The sequence below is a fragment of the Oratosquilla oratoria genome, chromosome 1, assembly GCF_046742065.1.
Source record: "Oratosquilla oratoria isolate Oo_2021 chromosome 1, ASM4674206v1, whole genome shotgun sequence".
In the NCBI taxonomy this organism is placed as follows: domain Eukaryota; kingdom Metazoa; phylum Arthropoda; class Malacostraca; order Stomatopoda; family Squillidae; genus Oratosquilla; species Oratosquilla oratoria.
In genome coordinates this window covers 20,717,136-20,726,533 of record NC_134777.1, presented here as the reverse complement: position 1 = coordinate 20,726,533, position 9,398 = coordinate 20,717,136, and the positions used below count along the sequence as shown (strand labels likewise).

Genomic DNA, 9,398 nt, shown 5'->3' with positions numbered 1-9,398 from the left:
TTCAGGACCCTTGAATGTTTTCAGATTGTTCTTATGAATTGTGTCAAAGACAGATCTCTTTTTCGTTACAAATGTCTCTGTCCGATATGTTTCATAGAGCTCAATGGACTTTGATGTGAAATTAAGTAAACTTTTGCTTACATCATCAGAGACAATTTCCTGGGTGATGATATTATGGAGTTTTCCACCATCACTACCAACATCGTTTGGGACCAGATATGCCTTCACATCCCGATTCGTAAATGAACCACAGTTGATCTGTTGCTCAGCAGAAGCCTTGTTGGAACACTCAGTCATGTAAGACAGGCTAAAGGATCTACCCTGTTTCAACTCTGGTAGAATATGTTGAAGGACACATTGAAAGACATTCCACTTCTCTGAGCTAGGCACTGAGTCCATGTTACTGGTCTGTCTTTCAGCCTTTCGCAAATAATTACGTAGGCACTGATTATGGTAGTACAGATCTGCGGCAAAAACATCAGCAGCATTGTTCAGGTCACATGTCCAAGTGAAAACGTCGTCCAGGAGTACCGAAGTAGCCCTCAGGAATGATTCAGCTCTGGCCACCTCTGATATTCTGAATTTATTGTATTCTCCACTGTGTTTTGCTGCAGAATATATCACACACTTTTTAGAATACTTATCAACGTTGTCTAGTTTGCAAGGTTGGTCACGAGAGAAGGACATAGATCTACGCATTGTTTTAGGTTCATTTTGGCTTACTTGGTCTTTTTGACCAGTTTCATGTTCCTCTGATTGTCTTTTCAGGCCATCTGTTGTCTTTTTATGAGTGTACTGTTTATAACACTTGAAGTTGTCAGTTACATGATTCACGAAGTTGCAGTTTTCAATTTGTCTCAACCTTTCAAACACTATGTCCTTTCGTAGTGATGCTGCGTCAACGACCTTCTGCCTTCCTTTCTCTGACGAAGTTGCCTCCCGTTCAGGATCATTCTTTTGGCATATGATGCAAATTTCAGGATTGAAGGAGATCGTAGATTGTGGACCTGGCCTCACAACTGTTGATTGTTCTCTCTGTGAAGATGCCATTGGTAATCTGAAGAAAAAAACATTTGACTAGAAATTCAATCCAGACTTCCACACATGCTGCGGTTGATGTAACCTCCACTAGGATATTGCAGAAAGTACAGTTTGTATCTGTCTTGTTCATCAAAGGGTCAAATTAATGTGATCTCCACTTTATATGATGTAGAATAGTGTACATTACTACCTAGGCCTTACTGTGCATCTAGTTCTGCTGACCCTGCCGTACCATGGGTATCAATCTAAAATAAGAGTATAGGCATGGTCTCCTAGCTAATATAGGGCTTTAAATAATTAAAATGCACTATATGCAGTCTTCACATTTCAGAAAGCGAACTGGTGATATTCACCAAAAAAGTGAAAAAACGGGAAACCACTCCCCCAGCATAGGCATGTACTATCGAGAGATTCACTGAATCTAGGTGAGATTCACTGAATCTAGGTCAAATGATGTAACAAGAGATTTGATTTGTATTTGTGTTTATTTGATTAATGATCTGGAAAAAGAAGTTGAATAAAGCAAGTTTGTAATTGATCTGTCATTTGCGGCATTTTCTGGCCAAAATATTGATTTTTCCAAATTTTGGTCAATTTTGAGTTGGCCAACAAAGGGTTAATTATTACCATATTTTCTCCACTGTTGATTTAAAAACTTACCCATGACCTGAGGTAGAAATAAGAGAAATATGAAGAATAAACTATCATTTTTTCCTATACTATGGTATCATTTTGTGTTTGGAGGCCCAGATTTTAAGCAGGTGACATTTTACGTCATAGTTTGACCTCTGGTGACCTCTGGTCTTGACCAATTGTAATGATCTACCCATAATTATAAAGCTGACACTTAGTGAATTCAAATGAGTTGTCATTCATTAAATTTAATTAAAAACTGACTGTTCCAGGTCAAATTGACTTTCCCCTACCCCAGATTTTGGTCATTATTCTGAAAGCCGACGCCTATCATAAATCCTCAAATATCTACCCTGCTGCCAGTCAGCTGAGCGTCCACCTTAATTTTTCAGATGTCTGAGGTGACCCTCTAACCAGATCAAGTGAGAAACTGAGTGGCACTCTTATGCATGCAAATGACCCCTGGCTCCTGGAGTAATCTCCACTCCTGACCTCTCGCCAAAATAGCGATGTTCTAACTCGCTCGTACAATGAGGAGTAATGTATTCAGTCTCTATATTATTTCTTTATTTCATTATTACTTAATGTGCCTTTCTGTAGATGCCTTTCATAATTCCACCCATGTATGCGTTGACTAACAGTGGCGTTATACCTTCGGCTTACGAGTTCCTCTCCTCTCACAAAGACTGTTCTCTAACCTCACCAGCATTCCTGTCTTGCTATCTCTCATGTACTTAAAACAACCCCCATCTACTTTATCACTCCTATTCTCTGAATATTTGTGCGTCACATCTAGGTTCCTCCCTCCATCCCTCTCTAAGGTTTTTGTCGATTTGCTTCATTATAAATACCTGATCCACACTTCCCCTTACCTGCCAACCCTTCCTCTTGTTTTTCCCCCCACTGACCGCTCCTATACAAATAATTTCTCTTTTCCGTTATACATTTTATCTACGTATTCATTTATGTATACATACATGCATATACATATACATACATACATACATTATATATATATATATATATATATATATATATATATATATATATATATATCATGAATGCATTCATGTATACGTGAATCAGTGTAAAGTATTTATGTATATATGTATTCATGTGTGTGTGTGTTTGTGTGTGTGTGTGTGTGTGTGTGTGTGTGTGTGTGTGTGTGTGTGTGTGTGTGTGTGTGTGTGTGTGTGTGTGTGTGTGTGTGCATGCGCGTGTGTGTGTGTGTGCGTGTGTGTGTGCATGCCCGTGTGTGTGTGCATGCGCGCGTGTGTGTGTGCATACGCCCGTGTGTGGTGTGCGTGAGAATGGTCACTCGTGAAGGTCTAATTTCATTTTCATCATCTATTATATATAGTTTCCCAAATCATTTATGGTTTTGTATTGTTTCCTACCACTATCTAGAGTATTTCTAAGAGTTCATGCATCGCTGCGAATAATAACACTGGGGAACAAAATTCAACTTTTTGTCAGTTGCATATATTTTGAGACCTGTTTCTTGGTAAATTGAGGTCACTGATTTCAAATATGGCACCGGTTTTTTTCTATCGGGTCTAGTTTTGTTGCGGTGAGTTACCTCCCATTTGCTACTCTATATAGTTAGACTACCATATACTACTGCTAAAAATCTAAACCAGCACACAGAGAGGAATTACCAAACACGTAGAATTAATTTTTAATTACTTTTATTTACCTTGACAAGCATATTTTGGATCCATCAGTTGCTTTTGTGAACTATGCCAGATTTATTCAGGCACAAACTTGCGTTTAATGGACTGTCTTGAATATCGCCTCTCAGTGCAGTCTCGCTGAATGCTCCAGCAATAGTCCGCCATCATGTGAATGTCCCAGCGACCTTGATACCTGTCTTCCATGACTTTGATATCCTGGTGAAAGCGTTCACCTTGCTCATCACTCACGTCCCCTAAGTTTGCCGGAAACAGTTCAAGATGACTGTTCAAGAAATGCATCTTAATGCTCATGTTGCAACCTAACACATGAAAACTTTCCATCAAAGATTCAACGAGCTCTTTATAGTCCTCTGATTTCGTGTTTCCAAGAAAGTTCCTTACAACAGAAACGAATGCTCCCCATGCATTTTTCTCAACATCAGTCATGGATTGAGTGAAGGCTTGGTCTTTAATCAGCGTCCTAATTTGAGGGCCGTCGAAAATACCTGCTTTGAGTTTTTCTAGCGTTAAACCAGGGAACACTTCACACAGATACTTAAAACAGTCACTGTCATTATCGAGCGCCTTGACAAACTGTTTCATAAGGCCCAGCTTGATGTGAAGGGGCGGGAAAACAATTTTTTCACTTTCCACTTGGGGTTCATAAATGATGTTCTTTTTCCCAACATTGAGGCTTTCCCTAACTGGCCATTCCTTCTGAATCCAGTGTCTGTCTTTGGCTCTGCTGTCCCAGAGGCAGATAAAGCAAGGAAATTTTGTATACCCACCTTGCTGTCCTAGCAAAAAATTGACCATTTTTAGATCAACACAGATGATCCATTTGTGTTCTTTATATTTGAGTAGCTCCAAAACCGTTTTGATGTGTTCATATTTTTCTTTCAGGTGTACTGAGTGTCCTATGGGTATTGCGCCAAAGATGTTGCCTATATGTAATAAAACACACTTCAGACTCCGCTTAGAGCTATCTATAAAGAGGCGCCACTTTTTCGGATCATAACCTGGAGCTCCCATCGCGGTGACTAATCCAGGAATATCACAACAGTAGACGAAGTCAAATTTAGAATCAAAGAACTGTAAGAGGTTCTTTTCTCTGTTGCGAAAGAATGTTACCTTTGTGTCTATTTTCAGCAAGTTTTTATCTTTTAACCGTGAAGCCAACAATTCTGACAGCTTTTTAGACAGACCCAGATCTCGAACTAAGTCATTGAGTTCTGCTTGGCTAAATGTTTCCGGTTCTGTTGATATGCCTGCAAAATCTAAGTCATTTCTGTTAGTTGACTCCTCTGTGACCTCAGTGTCACATTCACTGTCAGATTCAACAGAAGCAAGTTGACTGAAGATAGGCTTTGGAACATCATCTGAATGGGGCACAGGCCTGATTGCTGAATCTAGACTAGGGTATGTGATAAGATGACGAGTTTTACTAGTGAAACCAGCAACACGAGTCACGCAAAAGTAACAGTCTGTGACATGGTCCCGTGGCTCACGCCATATAATCGGAATACCGAATGTTATTTTGTCTTTTCCTTTAGTCCATTGACGCAAGTTTTCTTCGCAGGAATGACATACCTTATGCGGTGCCCATGGTTTGTCTTGATCTCCAAGTTTCACTTTAAAGTAGCAAAAGTAAGCTCTCTTCACAAATTCACTAATGTTCCTTCTTTGCTTTGGAGCTGTCAATGCACCACAAATGTAGCAGAATGAATCCGGGCACGTCACACATTTCCTTCTACTTGCTATAGAGGCCATGTTTCCTTTGATTGAAGTCAACACTGTTTACAGAATGATCACACCTGGAAAAGAAATAAAATAATTGTTTTAATGAAATAAAATAATAATGCACACACAAATCTATATTTGACGCACTGATGTAATTAAAAATAGTATTTGATGAATGTAAACGAATATGCTTATTACCTCCCTTTGCTATTTTCAGAACATGTCACCTGATATGCAAATTGCCACGTAGCATCAAAACTAGATCTGATCTGCACAAACGAATGCCATTTTCAGAATCTGTGACCTCAAATCTACCAGAATCAAGTGTCAGAACTCATGCAACCGAGTGTGTTCCCCAGTGTAATGTCTCTTCATCATCATTCAAACACGTGGTTGTCTCCATTTTATTTTTCTTTGACTTCGTGACGCCCTCCTATACCAAAGAAAAAAATATTTTCCGTAAGTTATATGTACTCCCATTAATGACTAGACCACCGCCACCATATCTTCTTTTTCTCTTCTTTCTTTTAATGATAGACTATTCATAGGTAGTCTCTCCACGTATGTTTTGTTTGCAATACTGGGAACCAATTTAGTCGCTGAATCGCTGCCTTTTGTATTCCTCCAATCATGCCTATATCTTTCACTTAATATACCACGGCATTACTCCGTATTCTAATTCAGGATGGATCAGGCATTCCGTGTTTTTATTTTTGTCATCTCTTTGTGTAATAAAAAGACATGTTTGTCAAGACTGTACGTTTCGCCGACGATCTTGCTGACATACTTGTTAGATGACAATTTGTCCATATCCACCGCTGACACATTCTCCTATTGACTAGATTAATGATCTTTTTCCATTTTCAAATCCATTGCATTTTGCTTTTTGTCGCTGAATTTCTTTTTTGTATACATTTGGTTTCAGTCATACATACCCCCAAGAACGTTTTGTAACAACTTGCAGTCTTTCTCATATTCTATTCTCATGTTAGAACCGACGAAGGATATGTTATTCTAGTTCGTCATAAATGCCCTCAAGTCATTCACATAGATTAAAAGCAATGCTGAGTCCAGTGATGACCCTTGTAGGACTCCGCTATTCACAGCCTTCCACCTTAATATTTCCTTTACTACTCTTTTCATATAACCCTCTCTCAGAAAAAAAATATATCAAATGGCCACCTCCCTTGTATGGGGGATAAAAGCCTTAGTATATGTATGTATGAATCAAATGTATTACCTTCAAGTCTTCCAATATACCCCAGTTTCCTTACTAATAGATTGTGAGTTACCTTGTCAAAAGCCTTTTCCAGATCTACGTATGGTAATTCAACTAATCTTTCCTCTCTTGAAGGACACCAACTATTATAGAATTAGAGCCTGGGAGACTTGGTACACAGTAGTCCTAAAACTGATTTGACTGTTTGTCAAAATGTTTATTTCTTCAAAACATCTATCTCTCCTATCTTTTGCAATTCTTTTACACAACTGTTTTATTATTTATTATTTCCTCCTTTACGAAATGGTGTCACGTTGATTCTTTCCCAGTCCTGTGGCAATATCACTTCAAGCAAATAAGTAGTTTATCAATTTTGTCTATTAGCAGCTCTGTGTAACACAAAATCATATATCTTGAAGCTACGTCAAATCATGGCGCATTCTTACGTCTAATGCTTAGAATATTTTGTGTACTCTCGTCCTGTCTTCCTTTATTTATTTCAGTCAAACATTATCTTTACATATATCTCCTCGAAGGATTTCGTTAGTGAAAATGGATTAGAATTTTTTTTTTATTATTTATTCCTGAGTTAGTACCTCTTCGCGAGTCTATCTATATAATATCAATATCGAGATTCCTTGTCTGTAACAAACCTATAGAAGAGCTTAGGTTAACTTTTGAATCGATTAATAATACCCTTTAGAAAGTCCAATCTTCTTGGATTCTCGCTTATTAATTATTTCTAGCTTGTATGTATTCTTCCTTTCTTCCATTGCTCCTTTTCTTTCTCAGCTTTCTCCATAGAACAGCTTTGTTTTTCTTCGGTGTTTGAGTGCGTGCGTGTGTGTATTTGTGTGTGTGTGTGTGTGTGTGTGTGTGTGTGTGTGTGTGTGTGTGTGTGTGTGTGTGTGTGTGTGTGTGTGTGTGTGTGTGTGTGTGTGTGTGTGTAATAATAAAAATAATAATAATAATAATAGGTTTATTGAGATAGCAGTGATACACTGACAATAATATAATAATACAATAGAGTACTTTTATGAGTAATACAGTAATTATAGGAGTGATATCCCTAGTCTAAGTGTGCATTTGTGCGTGTTTACCTGCACACACGCGTGTGCGTGTGTGTGTGTGTGTGCGTGTGTATAGGTGCGTGTGTACGTGTGGCCGCTTATGGTTCATTGTGCGTTCACAACCTTTCATGTGTTTGTATTCGTGCATATGTTGCTAATTAATTCTTCAAACCAATTTCATCTTTTATTTCTGTATCGTTACGAGGATTACAAATTACCTTAGGTCAGTGTGATTAATAATTACGCTACAACAATATCTGATTTCTCCGTGATATAACCATTGGTATGAATATCGAAGTTACACATCTCGAAAAGTTTATATAATTAACTTATCTTTAGCCTACGGGGAGAGTAGTGAAAAGAAATTTTAGTTTTACAATAAGGATTTAAATTGCTCTGAATGTATACATGGACAAAACATATCGGAAATAATAGTTATTTAGAGACTTTACGAGGGTAGGAAAGGTAGAATATAAAAAATTATTAACATTTATTCTCCGAGAGGAGATTAGTCTTTAGTCATAAAGGAATGCTGCGTGACTCAGGTCAGCAGAAGTGTCAATGGCTCCTAAAACATGGACAACATAAAACTTATGAAGCATACGCGGTAGGTGAGAGGATGAGACGAGGAGAAGTAGGGGAAGAGAATGTGCGTGAAGAAATGAAAGTAAAGGAGAAGGAGAAGGAGAAGAAGGCATAGGAGAAGAAGGAGAAGAAGGAGGAGGAGGAGAAGAAGGAGAAGGAAGAGAAGAAGGAGAAGGAGGAGAAGGAGGAGAAGGAGGAGAAGGAGAAGGAGATGGAGAAGGAGAAGTAGAATGTGAAGGAGAAGAAGGAGAAGAAGGAGAAGTAGAAGTAAAAGAAGGAGAAGGAGAAGAAGGAGAAGAAGGAGAAGAAGGAGAAGAAGGAGAAGAAGGAGAAGGAGAAGGAGAAGAAGAAGGAGAAGAAGAAGAAGGAAAAGGAGAAGGAGAAGGAGAAGATGGAAAAGGAAAAGGAAAAGGAGAAGGAGCAGAAGGAGAAGGAGGAGGAGGAGAAGGAATAGGAGGAGAAGGAATAGGAGGAGAAGGAATAGGAGGAGAAGGAATAGGAGGAGAAGGAATAGGAGGAGAAGGAAAAGGAGGAGAAGGAGGAGAAGGAGGAGAAGGAGAAGGGAAGAGGAGGAGAAGGAGGAGAAGGAAGGAGAAGGAGAAGGAGGAGAGGAGAAGGAAAAGGAGGAGAAGGGAAGGAGGAGAAGGAAGAGGAGAGAGAAGAGAGGGATAGAGAGAATAGGAGAGAGAGAGGAGGAGAAGGAGAGAGGAGGAGAGGAGGAGGGAAGGAGAGAGGGAGAGAGGAGGAGGGGAAGAGAGGGAGAGAGGAGGAGAGGGAGAGAGGAGAGGGAGAGAGGAGGAGAAGGAGGGAGAGAGTGGTAGAGAGAGAGAGAGAGAGGGAGAGAGGGAGAGAGAGAGGGAGAGAGAGAGAGAGAGAGAGAGAGAGAGAGAGAGAGAGAGAGAGAGAGAGAGAGAGAGAGAGAGAGAGAGAGAGAGGAGAGAGGGAGAGAGAGGGAGAGAGAGAGAGGGAGGGACATATATTGTATATTTATGTACATATATATATATATATATATATATATATATATGTATATATATATATATTTACTTATTCTCTCTCCTTTGAGGGGAGAAAGTTAGCTGGAAAGGAATGGAAGGAGACCGATAAAAAAAAATCATAATATCACAAAAGTCATTGGAAGGAAGCCATCTGAAGAGGACAAGGGAATAGGCAGATGGGATGAGGACGGGAGAGGTAGTGGGTAGCAGCTAGAAGGAGATGCTGAATGATGCTTAATGAATACGAATGAAATCAGTGTCACTGTGAAGCGCCCAATCACAGCTCAAACAACTCATTTGCCACCAGAGCACCAAAGCTTTCAAGCCGTGACTGTTAGAGCCTTCTTGTGAGTCTTGTGCAGTAAACCTCGGTCTATGTGCTAGTCTGTTATTAGAAGTAAGTGATCGCTTACATAAACAGTCTTATGTGTGGTAC

The 9,398-nt window shown here is 39.3% G+C and overlaps 1 protein-coding gene across 1 annotated transcript; it reads right to left on the bottom strand.

The window, feature by feature from the left end:
* Nucleotides 1–3,170: 3,170 nt before the first annotated feature.
* On the bottom strand, nt 3,171–5,227 carry LOC143030266 (uncharacterized). Its single transcript, XM_076193423.1, has 2 exons — nt 4,482–5,227; nt 3,171–3,488 (listed from the first exon to the last, which is right to left on the bottom strand). Exons 1-2 carry the CDS (start codon nt 5,118–5,120, stop codon nt 3,426–3,428), a joined length of 702 nt encoding a protein of 233 aa, XP_076049538.1. The 5' UTR covers nt 5,121–5,227; the 3' UTR covers nt 3,171–3,425.
* Between the last annotated feature and the right edge of the window lie 4,171 nt (nt 5,228–9,398).

Coding starts and splice junctions, on each gene's coding strand:
- LOC143030266 (XM_076193423.1), bottom strand. CDS start 5,120: ATGGCCTCTATAGCAAGTAGAAGGAAATGTGTGACGTGCCCGGATTCA. Junction 3,489..4,481: donor TGCTGAAAATAGACACAAAG/GTAACATTCTTT, acceptor TGGAGCATTCAG/CGAGACTGCACTGAGAGGCG.